This window comes from Microtus ochrogaster, assembly GCF_000317375.1.
Source record: "Microtus ochrogaster isolate Prairie Vole_2 chromosome 14 unlocalized genomic scaffold, MicOch1.0 chr14_random_2, whole genome shotgun sequence".
Lineage (NCBI taxonomy): Eukaryota > Metazoa > Chordata > Mammalia > Rodentia > Cricetidae > Microtus > Microtus ochrogaster.
The window spans coordinates 7018262-7038712 of NW_004949097.1; the positions used below are offsets into that span (position 1 = coordinate 7018262).

The 20451-nt window shown below is 44.6% G+C and overlaps 1 protein-coding gene across 15 annotated transcripts in view; it reads left to right on the forward strand.

Annotated features, from left to right (window-relative positions):
* The window catches only part of Plekha5 (pleckstrin homology domain containing A5), a 167594-nt gene that overhangs the window by 137065 nt on the left and 10078 nt on the right, over window positions 1-20451 (forward strand). For 8 of the 15 annotated variants that reach the window (XM_026787948.1, XM_026787943.1, XM_026787942.1 and 5 more), the window contains 11 exons: window positions 1745-1780; window positions 2256-2318; window positions 3021-3101; window positions 3207-3356; window positions 4412-4513; window positions 6971-7082; window positions 8846-8895; window positions 9794-9982; window positions 11481-11601; window positions 15201-15313; window positions 17722-17931. In XM_026787948.1, coding sequence (XP_026643749.1) covers window positions 1745-1780; window positions 2256-2318; window positions 3021-3101; window positions 3207-3356; window positions 4412-4513; window positions 6971-7082; window positions 8846-8895; window positions 9794-9982; window positions 11481-11601; window positions 15201-15313; window positions 17722-17931 — 1227 coding nt within the window. The remainder of the gene's footprint in view (window positions 1-1744; window positions 1781-2255; window positions 2319-3020; window positions 3102-3206; window positions 3357-4411; window positions 4514-6970; window positions 7083-8845; window positions 8896-9793; window positions 9983-11480; window positions 11602-15200; window positions 15314-17721; window positions 17932-20451) is intronic. The other 7 variants (XM_005364549.2, XM_026787940.1, XM_026787945.1 and 4 more) reach the window with 4 other exon arrangements.

A 20451-nucleotide genomic window follows, 5' to 3' on the forward strand; every position in this document is an offset into this window, starting at 1 on the left:
TTTTTTTTTTTTTTTTTTTTTTTTTTTTTTTTTTTTTTTTTTTTTTTTTGCCAGTCTGGTTTTCATGAGATCCTGTCTAAAAAAGGAGTTGAGGTGCTGGAGAGATTGCTCACTGATTAAGAGCACTAGGGACTCTTCCAGAGGATCCAAGTTCAATTCCTAGCATATATATAGTGTGGCTTAAAACCAACTGTAAGTAACTCTAACTCCTAGGAATCCAACACCCTCGTCTGCCCTCCATGGCCACCTACACATATATAGCATGTGCACATAAATTAAAATAATTTAAAGACAATGTCCGTTGATACAATAAGTATTCTGTGAATACGATATATTCAGCTGTACTATAAAGACATCATCACTCAAAAGCTAGAGCAGCTGGATGAGCTGACCCATGCCCACAGTCACAGCACTATGGAGGATGGGTATAATAAGTTCCAGGCCAGCAGTGCTATATCACAAGGCCCTATGAAAAGGTTGTAACTGTGCAGTAAACACTTCTGATGCTATGGCAACTGATAGGAAAGTGAGTCTTAAATGGCTCTCTTGAATAGAAACTGAGGTCCTAAACAGTCACCATCAACTCCTCTTAGTAGACTGGTTTTCTTTTCCTTGGTCCTTGGACACGGATGCAATTTTACTCTTAACCTCCATTTAGCACTCTGCATGCACGTGTCATGGTCTAGTAAAGCTGCTTTGCATTTAACTTTAAATATGAAGCAAAATTACAGGAACATCTTAATAGCACAAGGCCTCTCACCTTTAAGTTCTTCAGTGTGAAAACTAGTGTGGGCCTTCTCCAGTTGGTATCGTGGATAGAAACATTTTAAACCTCGCTTCTTGTCCCTTTTCCAGGGGACATTGTCAATGCTTCCTTGGGTCCAGGTGCTTTGGTCTAGACTTTTGTGGGGATGCTATTGGCTGACCTCTACCTGCAATAGCAAGCAAACGTTCTTTTACCGTCAGATTCATTTTTCATGGACTATTCCTTTCTATAAAACCTTGTGGCTTAATGATCATTCTGCACACCTGAAATAGTCACGATTCATTTGCATGAGGTATGTGAAGTAAAGTCGTAAGATGAAATGTGTAATTGAAGGATTTATTCATATGTTTGAAATGCTTGAATTTTTAACCTTTTGATCTCCACGTTTCTAGATTCATTTAGTGCTCTCCGCTGTTTGTTTTCAAACTATAACAGGCAAGCCCTATCTTTACAGAGGGGACATATAGCCAGACATTCTTACGGATTTGTACATCTGTATGTAAAATGTAGCTCCCGTCTAGATTATCCTGGGGAGTGTTACTCCTGAACTGACAGTGAGTGAAATTGTACCATTTAATAACCATACGTCAGGGTTCAGCTCAATCTTGCCTAATGTTTCTTTGTTGCTGTCAATATCAAATGAAAGTAAGATGATGCGTGCAGGGGCTGTGGTGTGCTCTGGGTATGACAGACAATTATAAGAACATTTAAATTTTTTCAATGTACGGCAGAATAATTCCTTACAAGGCTGTAAGTGTTGTGTGCTCCGTTGTGGAGTGCTTGATAATCATGAGTGAGGTGTTGAGTTCAGTTCCCAGTACTACAAAAATAATAATCGTTTTCTACAATATCCTACACAGACATAACCTCTTGTGCAGTCTGTTTATTCATAAGTTACAGCGTAGGCTTTCAGTTTTAGGAGGTTTCCGGTGATTTTCTTTTGCAATTAAACCCACCCTTTTCCTCATTATCTTTTAGTTCTTAAGACAGAAGAACCAGATAAGTCTCTATTGTGTATGTGTGTTTCTATTGCATATACGTATACGGTGTGCTATAGTTCTGTTAGCGCGGTTGTGCTAAGATGTGCTGATCTGAGTGCCCACACTGTCTGAGTGTGTGTGCACTGTGGCAGATGCTTTTTCCTGGACATGCTGACGCAAACATTTGGTTTGGTGCAGCTGCTGTGGCTGTGTTTGTCCATTTTCCATCAAAGTAATGTTTATCTTTACAGTGGAAAATGGAAGGTGCTATATTAATTTTGTTTGGCCAGCTTATTGTTTGGCATATTCTTATGTATCTTGCATATTGTATCAGTGCTAAGTGTTTCTTTACTTTTGTGATGGTTTGTGCTTGAATTAAATTTCTAGAAGTATAAAAATCATTAAAATCCTGCTTGTGATTTTGACAGAAGTTTTAAAGTGTTCACTGTAGACTATATATTACTTAAATATGATTTTTAAAGTTGCTCTGTGGAATTTTTTTCTTATAGCTGTCACAAGATGAATGTAGAGGCCCATTGTACAAATCCAGACCCGAAGAAGTGGATATTGATGTAAGTATCTCTGACCTCCAGACAGAACTCTTTGTAGACCAGACTCTGTCCCTCAAGTACTAGGATTAAAGGTGTACAGCATGAAGCCCAACTATTCAGGAACCACATTGGTCCATTCCTCCCACCCCAGCAAAGCTCAGGCAGGAGGGGTTGAGGAGGTTCCCAGCCAGCATAGATGAGGAGACTTTGTCTCAAATAACAAAGAGACAAATAAATAAATAAGTGGTTTGTACTAGGGCTGTCGTTGGGCAGTAGAGCATGCGCTTATGATTCCTGAGACCCTGGGTTCCATCTCCAAAGCCAGAAGAGAAAAGAAAACATCAGTTATGGTAGCATGTGCCTCTGGTCTAAGACGCATCCATGATTGGTAAGGGTGTTTGGAGACGTGCGAGCACCCTGTAACTGTTTGTCTATTGTTTATTTGATTGGAGACATCTGCCTGCCTCTGTCTCCAGAGATTAAAGGCATGCGCTGTGTTCCCTGCCACATTACTGTTGGTGGTTCTCACTGACATAAAAATGCCCTGAAGGGGGAAAGTGTAACCAGAGTATAGTGCATGAAAAAAATTTTTCATTTAAAAGAATTAATTTTTACAAAGTTCTACTAGATATTCCATGATTGTTATGATTGTTTTAAATGGCTCCCTTCCCTTTCTTACGGGAAAGACTTTAAATTGCTAACAACAGACGTCTTCTCTTCTAGACCAAACTAAGCAGATTGTGTGAACAGGATAAAGTGGTCCGCGCCCTGGAAGAGAAGCTGCAGCAGCTCCACAAGGAGAAAGTAGGGCCATTCCCTTTACTATGTCCAGTCAGTGTTGCTGCCTGTGCCGAAGACAACGACACGGGTAGCCAGAGTTACAGGAGTGTATCTTCTTTATCCCAACAGTACACACTCGAGCAGGCCTTGCTGTCTGCCAGCCAGGAGATAGAGATGAATGCAGACAACCCAGCCGCCATCCAGACCGTGGTGCTGCAGAGGGATGACCTGCAAAACGGACTGCTGAGCACATGTCGGGAACTCTCCCGAGCCACTGCTGTGAGTACTGCAGTTTTCCCAGAAGCCTGGAAGTCCTGGCTCTGGACCTGGTGTCACAGCACTAGAAGATTGAAGCAGGATGCTCGCTGAGTTCAGGCTGAGGCAGGATGCTCGCTGAGTTCAGGCTGAGGCAGGATGCTCGCGGAGTTCAGGCTGAGGCAGGATGCTCGCTGAGCTCAGGCTGAGGCAGGATGCTCGTGGAGTTCAAGAACTACCTGATAGTGGAGTCAGTTCAGAATCGGCATGTGCAACTTAGTGAGAACCTTTCTTTTTTAGGGGGCTTTGGGAATGGCAGGGGATTTCAAGGCAGGGTTTCTTTGTGTAACTGCCCTGACTGTTCTCAAACTTGCTGTACACACCTTTATTCCCAGCACTCAGAAGGCAGAATGGGCAGATCTCTGTGAGTTCAAGGCTAGCCTGCTCTATAGAGCAAGTTTCAGGACAGGCTCCAAAGCTACTGAGAAACCCTGTCTTGAAAAAAACAAATAAATTAATAGAATAGGATAGGATAGAATTAGCAGATGATGCAACTTTACCACTGCACTCCTGGGGATCTGCCCAGAAGACTTGTCAGCACACCACAGAGACATGCTCATCCAAGAGCTAAGAAATGGAACAAGCCTAGATATGCCTGGATATGCATAATCTAATAAATGCCATACATATACACCATGGACTTTTTTTTTGCATCCATAAAGGTTAAATCATGACATTTGCAGAAAAATAGATGGAACTGAATGAAGTCATTGCATTAAATAAAATAAGCCAGACTCTGAAATAACACCACATGCTTTCTCTGAATGAACTGTGCCTTGAAAAAGGAAACCACAGAGGAGAGTGAGTTGTAGCAGTTTTGTTTGGGTGCTGGAGGTGTAACTCAATAAAACAGTTGCTTACTATGTTCTTGGCTTCAGGCTCCAGCACTGCCAAAAGATATTTTTATTTTGCCCAAAATAAACCATACAGTTTCCTGAAATCTTGGGATGATTTAAGTATACTGATAATACCGTTAAAACTTGGGTCCCCTTGTAAAATAATAAACACTTTGACTTTAGGAGCTGGAACGAGCCTGGAGAGAATATGACAAGTTAGAATATGATGTGACTGTCACCAGGAACCAGATGCAGGAGCAGCTTGATCGCCTTGGGGAAGTGCAGGTAGGACTGGCGGGCGGTCTGCTTACGGTGGACTGCTATAGCCTGAGCAGCTAGCTCAGTGACAGTCCACTCCTCGTCTTTGCCTTTTACTGACCCTGAGGAGCCCTAAGGTGCTTGTGCTTCTTGGTGTTTCACATGGTTCCCTCAGCATGGTACTCCCTCGGCACTGTGGTCTCAGTACTGGGTTCAGTGCTCACAACACTGTGGTCTCAGCGCTCAGCTCAGCTCTCAGTGCTTCTGTGAGGTTCAGACTCACAAGTCATCAGTAATGGCTGATACAGAATTGTTCGTTATATGCTTTGTTTTTTCCTCTGGTAAATGTCACCTTTGTGGCTCTTACAGATGCTGACGTTATAAATGTGCCGCACCAGATCTATTTATCAAATACTGTTTATTTCTCAATGATATTTTTTCGAGGCTGGAATGACTGGCGGCTTAGCCCTTCAGAGCACTTGCTGCTCTTCCACAGACCCCCACATTGAATTGGGAAGGATTCGGAGGGGTGGCCTTGGTGGAGAAGGTGCGCCCCAGCCTACACCAGGCTCAGTGTCTCTCTCTGCCTGTTGATCAGGGCATAAAGCTATCAGCTGCTGCTCCAGCACTATGCCTGTCTGCTTCCAGCCGTGATGATCAGGGACTAACCTGAGAGTGTAAGCGAGCCCCCAGATAAATGCTTTCTTTATGGGAGAGTTTGCATTGGTCATGGTGTCTCCTCACAGCAACAGGACAGCTGCTGAGACAATGTGTATGTCACCTATGTGGGCGCCCTCGGAGGCCAGAGGAGGACATTGGATCTCCTGTACTAAGTATTGCAGGTGTCTGTGTGCTTTCCAATGTGGGGTCTCTGGAAGAACAGCAAGTGTTCTGAAGTGCTAAGCCGTCATTCCAGCCCCAAGACAATTACTATTTCCCTGCAAGGGTCATACAGTTGGAACAAAGTCTTGCAGCTCTGTGATTTTAGCCTAAAAGCGTGATATGGGATATTAGAAGTAGAAAAGTGAATTACCAGAGCAGAGTCACAGTAGTGATTGGTGTTTGTATTGCAAACACGTTTATTTACTTCTGTCAATCCAGTGTTTCTTATGTTCTAGAATTTAGGAAGTAACACAGGAGCCCTTATCCTCAGAATAGGTCCCATGCCTTTTAGTGAATCATGAAACCACAAATAATATCGAGCCCTGTATCATAAGGGTTGGGAGGAGGTGATCCCCAGGGCATTGAGAAGTACTCAGCATCAGCCAGACCACTAAACTGCTCCGGTCCACACCAGCAGCAGCAGCAACACACTAGCGCCTGTGGCTGACCGAGCAGCGCAGAGTGGCTCCTCCTTCTGCAGTCCAGTGCTGGGTTAGTGAGGAGGGCCGTCTTCATGCTGGTCCAGCACTCTCCCCACCTTTGGCTATGAATAGGGAACCGGTGAGAATGGACCCGTAGTGACGGAGCCCATGGAGAACCTCCTGTGGCTTCCTCTCTGTCCTCAGGGACTTGCGTCTATCTTGTTTTACCTTAGGAATGGTAAGTTTTTGTTTTCCCTTCTTAGAGTGTGCCTTTCTGGGACCATGAAGAAAGCACACTGCAGACGTGTACATAGCACCCTTGTGTCAGAGAAACTTTTTCTCTTTTTATTTTCCCTTTTTATCTTTGCAACATCATAGGTTCATATGTTTTATCCTAATATCCTGGGTACTTGTAGTGGGAGCTGCGGGCCGCGTTCCTGCCGTCCCAGCTCCTGGCTGCCTGCTAGCTTATGCCCCGAAATAACAACACACAAATTGTATTCTTTTAAACACTGCTTGGCCCATTTCTATCTAGCCTCTTCTAGGCTAATTCTCACGTATTAATTTAGCCCATTTCTAATAATCTGTGTAGCACCGCTAGGTGCGCTTACTGGGAAGATTCTAGCCTACGTCCATCCTGGGTCAGAGTTTCATCGCGTGTGCCTCAGAGAGCAGAGCTATTGCGTCTGCCCAGGAGAGGGGAGCATGGCGTCTCTGAGCTCACTTCCTTTCTTCCTCCCAGCATTCTATTCTGTTTACTCTACCCACCTATGTTCTAACCAATAAAATGGGCCAAGGCAGTTTCTTTATTTTTTTAACCAATGACCTTCCTCCATCAGGTACTTATAACTAGTGAGACTTAGAACTTTGACTCTTTTTTCCCAACTTATTGTTGACTTAGTTATTTTCCTATTGCCGTGATAGAAAACCCTGTCAAAAAACATCTTAGGGGAAGAAGGGCCTATTCTTGGCTCACTGTTCCGAGGGATAGAGCCATTATAGCCGGGAAGACGTGGTAGCAAGAGGCAGAGGCTGGCCGCCAGGCCTAAGGAGAGAGAGCGAGAATGAGAAGGGAACCCCACCTAATGTGTGCTTCCTCTAGCAAGTGTTCAAATGCATGAGTCCCTGGATGACATTTCCAGCTCACGTACCACAGTGACCTGTCCATCTTTACCAATAGAGCGAATCGGCAGGGATTCAACGGGCACAGATTCAAAAAGAACTTTGGAGAATTCAAGATGTCATGGAGGGCTTGAGCAAACATAAACAGCAAAGAGGCTCCTCAGAAACAGGTGGGTCCGCTTTGCATGTCTGTGTCCAGCTAGAAAAATCTGTCTTTTTAATGGGGCACAGAAGTTAATAAACTAGAATTATGTCATGGCCGCATAAAGCCTTGTCCTGTGTGTATGATGCTGACCATACTTCAGCGATTCCTCTCTTCTGAATCTTCTCAGTGGGAAAAAAAGATCTCACTCTGTAAACCAGGCTGGCCTCGAACTCACAGAGATCCGCCTGCCTCTGCCTCCCGGGTGCTGGGATTAAGGCGTGTGCCACCACTGCCCAGCAAGGATGGTGATCATACACAGGTTTTTCTTTTTGCTTTTCCCCTTTTAATAGTATTTTATTTTTCTTTGAAAGTTTCATGCCTATTGTACACAATGTATCTTGACCATACCACCACAGCTTCCCTCAGAGCTGTCAACACCACCTTCCTGTATTTTCTTTCCCTTTTCTTGTTTCCAACCAATGTTTGCAGTTCCTGTTGCTGTTAGCCTGCTGACTGATCTGGTTGGCTTTCCCCTCCTGAGTGTATGTGATGCTAGCCGCCTATGACACTGTATAGATTAACTACTTGATCCATACTGCTCAACATGTGCAGTTTCTGGAGTACTGTTTTGGTATTGTCTAAGTCCTTCTTCCTTCTGTAGCAGGCACCATTAAGCATATAACAGAACATCCTTGCTAGTCCCCACTGGGTTCCACAGTATGAAAATTAGTACCTCCTGCATTCTAAAGGATATGGCCAGACTGCTGTCATCAGAGAGCACTGTTTATACTTTATTATAGTATATAATAATGCTTGAGGAAGCCTATTTTCACATATCCTTTCTTTTTCTATATTTAAGGTTCTTTTTGAAATTTATTTTTATGTGTCCAGGTATTTTGTCTCCATGTTTGTCTGTGTAACGTGTGTCCATAGAGGCCAGACAAGGGCACCAGATCCCCAGGAACTGGAGGAACTGGACTTTTTCAGCCCATTGTAAGCCACCAGAAGAGCGCTGAGAATCCAGCCAGTGCTCTTAACCAGTGAGCCATCTCTCCAGCCCCACGACCATTTCTTAAATTTAGTATTTAGAGCAGGCATTGGCAGCACATACCTTTAATCCCAACACTCAGGGGGCAGAAGCAGGCAAATCTCTGAGTTTGAGGCTAGCCTGGTCTACAGAGAGAGTTCCAGAGAAACCCTGTGTTGGAAAACCAGAAAAGAAAAGACACTGAAGGCTAACCCATTGTAACCCTAGCACTCAGGAGGCTGAGGCAGGGTAAACTTAAGCTCCATAGCAAGCTCCAGGAAACACACACAGTGAAGGTGTGGGGACAGTGATGGAGGCTTCGTGTGGATGGGTGAGTCAGTGGGACCAGGGGGCCAGATGGCTCACTGGGGAAGGACGCTGGCGGGCAGGACTGGAGACTGAGTTTGATCTCGAAAGAACAGAACCCACTTCTGGACTGTGCTCTAACCTCTGTGTGTGCAGACTCTCACACACAAAGTAAATGCATTTAATTTAAATGCTTTGTTTTTGATTTTGATTTTCAAGACAGGGTTTCTTTGTGTAACAGCCCTAGCTGTCCTGGACAGCTGTAGACCAGGCTGGCCTCTTAACTCAGAGATCTATCTGCTTCTGTCTTCCAAATGCTGGGATTAAAAGCTTGCGCCAACACTGCCCAGCTTAATTTAAAATTCTTAAGTAAAGTAAGCTAACTGAAATCATTCTTTCTGCGGGTTTAGGAAGGTTTTCTTAGTATAAATAGTTATGTTTTCTGATTTTCCCAGTAGGTCTGGCAGGATCAAAGCCTTTCTCAGCAGCTAAGTACAAAAGCGAGGTAAGTTTGGTTTGTTCTTGTAACTAACTTTAAATGTTAACGAGTGAAATTAAAAGTTAGTCTTCTCTATTCTTGAAATAAATAATTTTTAGCCTACCTGGAATGATCATGCATACCTGTAACCCCAGTACTCGGGAGGTTGAGGCAGGAGGATGGCAAATTTTCTGCCAGCCTGGGCTACATAGCATGACTCTTTCTCTGGAAAAAGAAAAAGGAAAAAATAGAAATGTCTTTTAAATGTATTTAAATTATTTTAATCTTGAAATGTCACTGACTTGATAATTTAGTGTCTTAGTAATTTCTAACATGATTTTTCTTCCTTAAATGTGAAAATCAAATTAGTACTACTTTTCATCTGCTAGAGCTTTAACATCATTGTGCTTTTTCTAAGTAATTTGAATATTTATCGTGGATTCTTATCTTTGATAACATTTATATAGGATGGTTGCTAGCTAAAATTGGCTTGGTCATGCATGCCATAGAGAATTTATAACAACAAAGAGATACTGTCAACCTAACTGAAAAAAAAAGTCTGTGGCCTTGAGTTTTGTTTAAAAGCCAAAAAATTCTTTTCCTTTTTCTCTCAAAATCATCAAAAATACATAACAATATTATTTTTTTATTTTTTATTATTTTTTTAGTCCTCCTGGTTTTACAGTAATTTCCCATAGTAATCTATCTGGGTAGATAAAGCTACCCCGTAAGTGTAGGAGAAAACAGATATGACACTTAAAACCCCGTTGTTTACTCTGATGCGAAATTGTTTTGGTTTTTCAGTGTGAGACTTTTGGCTTGGCAGTGTCCCTTTAATGATGCTAAAGTAACTTTAAGTTAATGTAGCAATGAAAACAGTTTAGAAATGCTTGTCTAAATACGGTGACTATTCTACAATCTTTAGGAAGAGGAAGTAGTCCCAGCTCGGCCTCCACTTCCTCGGTCCTATGACTTTACCGAGCAGCCTCCCATAATCCCCCCTCTGCCCAGTGATAGCAGCTCCTTGCTCTGTTATAGCAGGGGCCCCGTGCATCTGCCTGAAGAAAAGAAGATTCATCAAGTTCAAGGATATCCAAGAAATGGATCTCACTGTGTAAGTGGCTGGAATAGCCACAGAATGATTTCATATACCCACCCATTTTTGAAAATTAATTTATTTCATACTCCTGCTTATTTTTGCTATAACTCCATTTTTTAGCTAGTGCTTTTTTGTTTGCATATAACATTGCCCTTTGTTTTTCCAATTTACATTTTATCATTTTTTTAATATTCTCATTTTAATATTTCATTATTCATAAAGTGGTTCCTTTACACATTCTGATCTAACCATATTTTAAATTCGCCACTTCAGAGTGTTAGAGGCGAATAGAATATTTAGCACAGAAAATCGCAAAATGAGTGGAAGGTGGGCAGTTTAGGAAAACCCTGAAAGGACACAGGGAGCAGGGATTGAAAATGAGGGCTTTAGTGAGCAGCAAGGAGACTGTCATGAGCAACAACAGTAAGGGACCTAGAATCAGGCAGATGGATTATGAGATCAAGGCGAGCAGACCCTGTCACCAAAAGCAAAACAAGAAAATGGACCTTAATATTTTGAGAAATACAAAGTATTCTCTGACAGAAATGTAGTTTGGGGTGAAGGTTACTTACTCAGACTGACTTCTAGATGGAAATTTATTGCACTGTATGGTTATTTTTAAGCCTTAGTTTGATCATGATAACAATGTAACTTTGAGCCACCTGTGGCCAGCACTCAAGAGAGGCAGATACAGGAGAGCTATGGCTGTAAACCAGTGTAGGCTGTGCAGCCTGGTGGGGGGGGGGGGATGATACATGCTTAGAGGTCAAAAGGATCAGGAGGTCAAGGCCGACTGGGCTCTCTGAGACCTCCCTCCAAAGGCTGACTCTGGGAGATAAAGTACGTGCAGGCAGCTAGAAAGATTAACGTCTTGACTCCACAGGAGCCCACATTTAGTTCTTTGTACCTACATAGCAAGGCACAGCCACCCGGAATGGCAACTCTAGGGAACCCAACACCCTTTTATGGTCCCTCTGGACACCAGACATACCTGTGTGGTACACTTAGAAACACGCAGCCAAAACACTGATGTACATAAAATAAATCTTTAGAGTGAGTGCAGGGCCTTTGGTTCAATTCATACACACAGAAAAAAAAAGTGACTTTGTTTCTGGGAATATTCTTAATTTTAAAATAGTAAGTTTTACTAATTAAAATTAATTTTTTTTCCTAAGAAAGGGGGAAAAACTTTGAATTATTCTTCCTACTCAGTTGGCTTGTGACATGTATCACTCCCTATCAGAGTTGGGGTACTCAGTTGTCATGTGATATGTGTTGTGCCATGTCAGAGTTGGGGTACTCAGTTGCCATGTGATATGTGTTGTGCCATGTCAGAGTTGGCACTCTCGGTTGGCATCTTTGAAGATACCCTATTTTTCGGTTGAGCCCAGGACCTTACACACTAGACAAGGCTGGCAGTGCCAAGCCTCCTACCTAGTTGAGGTGCACAGTAGACGATGACCGTGTCGTTTTTATTATTGCTGTTGTTGCAATCACATGTCTTCCATTCAAGGGTCCAGATTATAGACTCTACAAGAGTGAGCCAGAGTTGACCACAGTAGCTGAAGTTGATGAATCTAACGGAGAAGAAAAGTCAGAACCAGTTTCTGAGACAGAAGCTCCAGTTGTTAAAGGTCAGTGTTCACAGTATTTTATCTTCTCCTTTCATGGTTCATGTTGTTTTCAGATATTTTGGTGTACACCCTCACCCAGCATAGACGTAAGTCCATAATCTCATATCTAAAATCTTTGGGATCTCTTTTAATTTCTCAAGACATTAAAAAAATGTCTTGAGCTGGGCATAGTGCTGAATCTCTGTGAGTTCAAGGTCAGTCTGGTCTCTGTAGTGAAGTCTTGGGGGAAAGAAAGGAATGCTTTAACCCAGACATGGTGACACAAACATACAGGATTGCTGAGTTTGTGTCCAACTAGGGCTACTTAGCATGACTCTGCCTCCGAGAACATACATAAAGGGGGCAGAGTTGGCTCAGTGATTAGGAGCACCTGGTGAGGACCTGGGTTCAACTCTCGATACCTGCATGGCAGCTCCCAGCATCTGTAACTCCAGTTGCACAGGATCCAAACTCTCTGACCTCTAAGGGCACCAGGCACACACAATGTACACATACAAACATACACATCAAATAAATAAATCTTTAAAATGTGTTTTTTAAAGAAATTAAAATGAAATAAAAAGAACCAGAAATGTTTAGGCAGAAGTCACCATTAGGGGTGGTGTACCGGCTCAGTGATGAGGAGTGCTTGCTGTTCTTCCGGAGGACCTAGGTTCGGTACCCAGCGCCCACGTCAAGCAACTCACAGGCACGTGTAATTCCAGCTCCGGGAGATTCCAACATCCTCTTCTGGCCTCCACGAGCACTGGCAAGTGCACGTGAATGTGTGTGTGTGTGCATGTGAATGTGTGCGTGTGTACGTGCACGCTCAAGCCACAGCTAGCAACTTTGCTGGAGAACTGTCTTGCCCAGCTGACTCCAGGCCATTAGGATTGTTTCCTATAGGGAGCGCAGTGGTGTGTTGTAGTTCTTTATCGGAGAGCCTCCCACTACACAGCAGTCTGACAGGATTCAGACGGTTCTGTGTGGAAACTTTCTAGGCAGGATGTCATATCTCTGCCTGGGACCCCATTCTCGGTCTGGTAATCATGGCCCTGCACTTGCAGTTTTTGCTTTTCCTTCCTGCTGTTGAGAGGGAGACTCATCTGCATCTAGAAACATCTCGCAAGCATCCTTTTGCCTCCCTCCCCGCGCCCCCGTCCCCACCCCCATCTCTGCCCTAGTGCTGGGGTGAAATGCTTCATCACCAACCTTGGGTCTCATCTGAAGTAGGCTGGTGGACTTTTGCATGAAGAAAATCCATCATACCAAATTGCATTATAACAAATCATTTTTTATTTCATTTGTCTTAGTATTTTGTGTTCACGCATGCCAGGACACATATGTAGAGGTCAGAGGACAGCCTTAGATGTTGGTCCTCGCTTTAGAGACAGTCTCTTGTTTTTTATTGGGTTTTTTTCTGCCGTGTGTGCTAGGCAGTTGGTCCATGACCTTCTGGGGATGCTGCTGCATCATCCCCTCCACTCCCCACAGAGGTGCATCCAGTGTGTACATGCCCTGTCACTCTCGTGGAGGTCAGGACAGTTCTGTAGAATCAGTTCATTCCTCCAGGTTTTATGTGGGTTCCAGGAGTTGAACTCAACGTCTTCAGCTTGCATGGTAAGCACTTTTATCCACTGAACTATCGGCCCTTGGACCATTTCTTATTTTTTCAGATAGCGTTTCAGTCTAGCCCAGGTGGATGGGGGAGGGGCTCCTCTTTTTTTTCTGCAGGCCTCTGTTTTGCAACAGGGAGACTCATGCTTTCTTCTGCACATCCCCAAACCATTGCAATGTTACCGCTGTGAAATGACTGACCGTTTGATACAGAAACAGTAAGCCGGATGGAGTTCTACAGAACTTCACTACAGACAGGCGCTGGAGAAATGCTCCTGGCGTCTGCCAATCTGCAATGGTGGAAGCAGCGAGAGCAGCCACTCACAGCGCAGGACATCTCTTACAGCTATAGACTGCAGAGTGTGCCAGTTAGTGAAGTGCTGATGGGGATCTGATCACTGATAGAGGAAGGGAGGTGCTACAGGCTAGGAGGCATGGCTGATGCTCGCTGCACGGGCAGCAACTACATGTGTTTCTCCCTCACACTTCACACTTCCAGCAACAGAGAGGCTAGAGTTTGTCACTAAGGTGTTTTATTTTGGTCTTGAACACCCTCACTGTCCTCCTGCCTTCTTGTCCTCAGCATCTCTTGCTTCGTGTTCCTGTTCCTCAGGACTGTCTCACCTTTCTGGAATGGGCTCGGATTCACTGTGCACTGGAGTTTATGCCAAGCTGGTCTTCATGTTGCTTTTCATATGTTAAAATGGATTATAGTTCAGTTTATTTTGCTTTTCTTTGGATCTGGAAGTACTGGATATCGGACCTCACGTGTGCTAGGCAGGCACCTTACTGAGCTTATGCCTGTGTGTGATCCAGGTGCCCACAGAGCCCAGAGGATCAGATTCCTCTGGAGCTGGAGTTCTGGGTGGTTGTGAGCTGCCTGGTGTGGGTGCAGGGAACCGAACCCAGGTCCTCTAGGAGAACAGTATGAGCTCTAAACAACTGAGCTATATATGATACTAAATCATTCCACTTCCATTCCTAGAATAAACCCAGTTACAGAGCTGTTGGCAGAAAATACAGCTGTCTTTCCCACATTAAGAGTGGGTTATGGGGGCTGGAGAGATGGCTCAGAGGTTAAGAGCATGGACTGCTCTTCTGGAGGTCCTGAGTTCAATTCCCAGCAACCACATGGTGGCCTGGTGCCCTCTTCTGGTCTGCTAGCATACACACAAACAGAATATTATATTCATAATAAATAAATAAATAAATAAATAAATAAATATTAAAAAAAAAGAGTGGGTTATGGGGCTGAAGAGATGGCTCACTGACTGCTCTTCCAGAGGTCCTGAGTTCAATTTCCAGCAACCACATGGTGGCTCACAACCATCTGTAATGAGATCTGGTGCCCTTTTCTGGCCTGCAGGCATACATGCAGACAGAACACTGTATACATAATAAATCTTTTTTTTTTTTAATGAGATTTAAAAAGAGAGAGAGAGTAGTTTATTCCGAAACACATGTGTGTGTCCATGACCTGGGAGTATACCTTCAGGTTACTGCTCTGGCAAAGGACCTGAGTCTAGTTCCCAGCACCCATGCCAAGCATCTCACAATCACTAATAACTCTGGGGATCTGATGCCTCTGGCCTCTGTGAAACTCACCATGCACACACACACACACAGTTAAAAACACAATGAATTGATGTTTTTAAGGTTTATTTTTATTTATCCGTTTTATAGATGTATGTCTCGTGCAGGTGCCCTCGGAGATGAGACTAGGTAGTGGAGAGCCCTTAGAGCTGGAGTTGCAGGGGCCGTGAGCTGCCTGACGTGGGTGCTGAGAGCTGAACTCCGGAAACGCTCTTAACTGCTGAGCCTTCTCTCCAGCCCCAGAACTTTGCAAGGGGGCACCAGAGCTGGTGTGGTCTCGTGGCAGGCCGAGCACTGAGTCCCACCTGACAAGAAATCCCTAAACAGCAAAGCCTCCAGTGCAGGGCGTCCCCAGGACACCATGCTGTGACACAAACCTTCTGTGGAACTTACACTGCCTTAACTTTCAGGTTCCCACTTTCCAGTTGGAGTTCCTCTGAGAACGATGTCACCCCCACCGGAATCCTCGACGATAGCTTCCTATGTGACCTTGAGGAAGACGAAGAAGGTGGAGCTAAGAACGGTACAGACCAGGCCTCAGCGCTGCTGCTCAGAGCTTGCCCTTTGTAGAGTCTGATTAGAAACATCGCTACCTCCCTTATCGTTTTTATCACAGAAATCAGAACCTCAGAGGACAGCCGATCACAGTATCTTTTGCTCAGCCCCAACATCAGGCTTAGTCCACAGTTTGGCTATGCAGTGAAACCATGTCTTTAAGTTAAAAAAAAAAAAAAAAAAAGCAAGCAAGGAAAAAAAAACATAATACAGGGCATGGTGGCATGTGGGAATGTGCTTGTAATCCTAACTTCTGAGGAGGCCGCAGTGTATCCTTGAGTTTGAGGCCAACCTGGACTGCTTTAGACCCTATGTCAAAATTCCCCACCTCCAAAACAGAAATAATTGGGAGATGAAACTAACAGCTATGTGTCAGTATTAATGTGGTGACCATGCTGCTCAAGTACAGCTGTTAGGAGACAATAATGTTCTATAGTTTTATTGCTAACCAAAAATTATTTTAGGGTGTTTTCTTGACTAGGCACTTAACGTGTGACTAAAAACATTCTCTTAAAATGAAAGAAATTCCTGTCATTTAAGTGGTCTGCCCTCTCCCTCCCCTCCCCCATTTCCCCTAATCTGAGTTTCATGCCATTTTCTGTTTCCAAGACATGGAGTAACATTATTCAGGGAAGACACACCATTTATTTAGTGTTTGTTTGGGTTTTTTTTTTTTAAGGACAAGGTTTCTCCTGGCTATTCTGGAACTCACCCTGTAGACAAGGCAGGCCTCAGACTCACAGAGATCCTCCTGCCTCTGCCTCCCGAGTACTGGGATTAAAGGTGTGCACTGTAAACACCAGGCCATATCATCTGTTTATTTATACATTTATGTTTAATGAGGCAGGACTCAACATGTAACCCTAGCTGGCCTCAAATGTGGAGCACTCCTGCCCGTGCCTCTTAAGGCATGGCTGCACCAGGCCACTGTGCATGCGTGTGTGCATATATGAAGGCCAGAGGGTCACACTGGCCATCTTCCTTGATCATACCCCACAGGGTGTGAGCTCCAGAAATCTGCCTGTCTCCCTCTGCCTTCCCTCACCCAAGCCCTGGAGGTTTCAACAGGAACAACTGTGTCTGGCTTTCTCGTGGTGCTGGGAATGCAGGCTCAGGTCCTCACTCTTGCACAGCGGCACCAGCTCCCCAGCCCCAGCTCCATCTTTTAAAGTAGCATTGGCGTTTAATAAGATAGTATTGTTTTGTTTTTTTCAAGACAGGGTTTCTCTGTGTAGCCCTGACTGACCTGGAACTCACTCTGTAGACCAGTCTGGTCTTGAACTCACAGAGATCCACCTGCCTCAGTCTCCCGAATGCTGGGATTTAAGACATGTGCCGCCACCGCCACCACCCAGCTTCAGTAGGGTTTAATAAAATGATTTAATATAGATTTGGGGCTTGAGGGTTAAGAGAAAGAGAAGCACTCAGAAGGAACGCCAGCAATGTCATGAGTGTAGACTAAGACGGTTGCCCTTTGGCTGTTCCAGCTCTCAGTCTCCATACGCTCAGTGGGATGAGTTGATTTCTGTGGCACTGAGGCTGGAGCCCAGGGCCTGTGCAGCTAGGTCAGCACTCTGCCACAGGCTGTCTTCCTAATCCTGCTTTTTGCTGCTGCTGTTTTTCTTTGTAGTCCCCTATGTCTTATATGGCTGAGTGAGACTGACCTCAAGCTTGTGAGCCTCCTGCCTCAGACTCCTGAGTGCTGGGTTATTTGCCTGAACTTTTTTTTTATTTGTATATTTTATTCTATGTGCATTGGTATAACAGTGTCAGAATCTCTGGAACTGGAGCCACAGACAGTTGTGAGACACCATGTGGGTGCTGGGACTGGAACCTGGGTCCTCTAGAACAGCAATCAGTGCTCCCAACTGCAGAATCATCTCACCAGTCCCCCTGAACACTGTATTTAAAACCAAGAAAGCAGTACCCTCTCTGTGCCCTCCTTCTGTGTGCCTCTGCATTGGTAGCCCCCTTGCTGGTTCCCTCTATCACTGCCCAACTCAGGACCAGTTGAGGGTGAGGTCACTTTAGCTGCCATCTGATGTTCCCTCACTGGCATTCAAATCTCCACTTGATTTTTGAAGGCAAAAATAACTAACTACCTTATAAAATCTTTTATCCATGATATTTTTAAGAAGTATCTGTTTTTGACACAACATCTTATGTAATCCAGTCTTGCTTAAACTCTGTGTAGGTCAGGCTCTCCTGCTTCGGAGTGCTGGACTGATAAACAAGCGTCTGGTTTAATTGGAGCAGGGAATACAGTTCAGGGCCTAATACATGCTATGCAAGCGCTCTACCAACTGAACATCTCCAGCATAGGGGGCGGGGGCAGTGCGTGCGTTTGTATTCATGGGCTTGTTTTTTTATCTTAAGGAAAGACCGAGAAGCGCAGTGGAACAGCTGTGTCTGGCTGAGAGCGTTCGGCCTAGGATGACCGTGGAAGAGCAGATGGAGAGGATAAGGAGACACCAGCAGGCCTGCCTGCGGGAGAGGAAGAAGGGACTGAGTGTCATCAGTGCTTCCGACCAGTCGCCCTTACAGAGTCCCTCCCTTGTGCGGGACAATCCTTTCAGGGTCACTCAGGTATGTCGGCTTCAGAGGGAATTGCTTTTGGTTATTATGTATCAATCCTTTCTGTTTGTTTGTTAAGAAAACTGGCTTATTTAGCTGGCTACAAAGAAAGCAAGCCTGGCTTATTTAGCTGGCTACAAAGAAAGCAGCAAGCCTGGCAGTATCAGAAGCATGGGAACCATTTTCCTGTTGTTCTGCTAGTTAATCAGTCACCACAAAACTACATCCCCAACCCTCAGTAAAAGTTTTTATTTTGAGACAAAAACCTCATAAATTGTTTGGGATCTCCTTGAACTCATTCTGTAGCCCAAGCAGGCCTTGAACCTATGGTTCTCTTGTCCTGTCTCCCATGTAGCCAAGATGATAAATTTGTATCACACGGCCACGCTAAAGTCATAGGTAGAACTGATCTGCAGAAAAAATTTTCTTGGAGCGGCCAGCTCACAAAAAAAATACACAGAGACTTATTAATTATAAAAGCTTGGCCTATAGCTTAGGCCTGTCCCACTAGTTCTTATAACTGAAATTAACCCATTCATATTAGGCTACATTTTGCTTTGTGGCTTTTTACCTCTCTTCCATCTTACACCTCCTGTGTAGAAGGAGCTGTGGGCAGGCCTGCTTTTTGTCCCACCCGGCTCCCGCATGGTTAGCTTTTCCCTCGAAATAACAACACACAAATTGTATTCATTTAAACACTGCCTGGCCGATTAGTTCCAGCCTCTTCTTGGCTAACTCTCATATCTTGCTTTAACCCATATCTTATAATCTGTGTAGCACCACAAGGTGGTAGCTTACCAGGAAGATTCTAGTGTACGTCCATCTTGGGCTGGAGCTTCATCGCATCTGTCCTGGAGAGGAGAGGCATGGCGTCTGCCTCACTTCCTCCCAGCATTCTGTTCTGTCTACTCCACCCACCTAAGGGATAGCCTATCAAATGGGCCAAGGCAGTTTCTTTATTAACCAGTGACCTTCCTCCATCACTCCTATTTTTTTCCCAAGTCCTCTGGCATCTCTCCTGTGTCTAGATTCATCTCTCCTCCTGTCTCTTTCTCTCCCTCTCCCTCTCTCTGCCCAGAAGTCCCACCTAACCTCATTCTGTCTTAGCTATTGGCCATATAGCTCTTTATTAAGCCAGTAAGACGGCACTTTTGCAAAGATACATCCTCACAGTATACAAAAAGGTTATGCCATAACTGATCTTTATCTATTTATTGTGTGCATGTGTGTATTTGTGTGGCTGTGCATGCCACAGCACACACATGGAGGGATCACCTGTAGGAATCGGTTCTCTTCCTCCAGCTAGGCTCCAGGGGTTGAACTCAGGAACCCTTGCCCACTGCACCGTCTCTGGCTAGTTTCTCTTTCGTCCCTGCTGTTTGCAGCAAGACTGAGATGAGTGACGGTGACGTCTTGGAACCTTACCGCCTGGGCTGGGCTCAGAGTTTGTCAGTCCTCCTCCCTCTGCTCCCTCTATGAGGACTACAGGCATAAGACACCCAGTTTCACCTTGTTTTAGTCAGGGGTGGGAGGAATAACACAGGTCTGTCCCTGAAATGACCTTCAGCTCCTGATCTCTTGCATCTATTTCAAACTGTGCCAGCATCCACTCTTTTTAGAAAAAGAAAGGAAGGAAGGAAAGGAAGGAAGGAAGGAAGGAAGGAAGGAAGGAAGGAAGGAAGGAAGGAAGAAAGAAAGGTGTTTTCGGACAGAGTCTCACTAATTGTCCATGTGTCCTTGAGCTGACCTTGCAGTTAGACAGTCCTGTATTAGCCTGCAAAGGGGCTGGGTTACAAGCAGGCACCATCCAGGCTGCTTCAGTTGAGTTTTACACACATAGACCTACGTGTTTGATGGGCTTTAATAGTTCTTCCATAGAGATAGCTGTTTTATATGATTTGATTGTTATAATAGTAAGCTATAGTAGCTTATTAAAATGAAAATAGCCCTGAGCTCAAGAGAGGATAGCTGCTGCCAGTAGTGGCTCACACCTTAATCCCGGCACTCAGGAGGCAGGGGCAGGAGGGTCTCTGTGAGTTCGACACCAGCCTGGTCTACAGAGAGAGTTCAAGGACAGCCAGGGTTACACAGTGAAGACAGGAGAGGGGGGCAAAGCGGGGGAGAGAGGAGCATGGGGAGAGAGAACCAACATAGTTAATGGACTCTTGTGCCCCTGTGGCTTCATTTTCCCAGCTGTAAGCTAATGTTACAACATGGCTGTTTGCCTCAGAGAGCTTTGGACAGGCCCTGCCCTAGTTTACCTGGTAGTGTGATAAACACCAGGACCAAAAGCAACTTAGGAAGAAAAGGATTTGCTTGGCTTGCAAACCATCATTGATGGGAGCCAAGGCAGGAACTGAGGGCAGGAGCTTAAAGTAGAATCCATGGGAAAGGGGCTGAAGAGATGGCTCAGAGGTTCTGAGTTCAGTTCCCAGCAATCACATGTGGTGGCTCACAACCATCTTCAATCTGATGCCCTCCTCTGGTGTGTGTGTGTGTGTGTGTGTGTGTGTGTGTGTGTGTGTGTGTGTG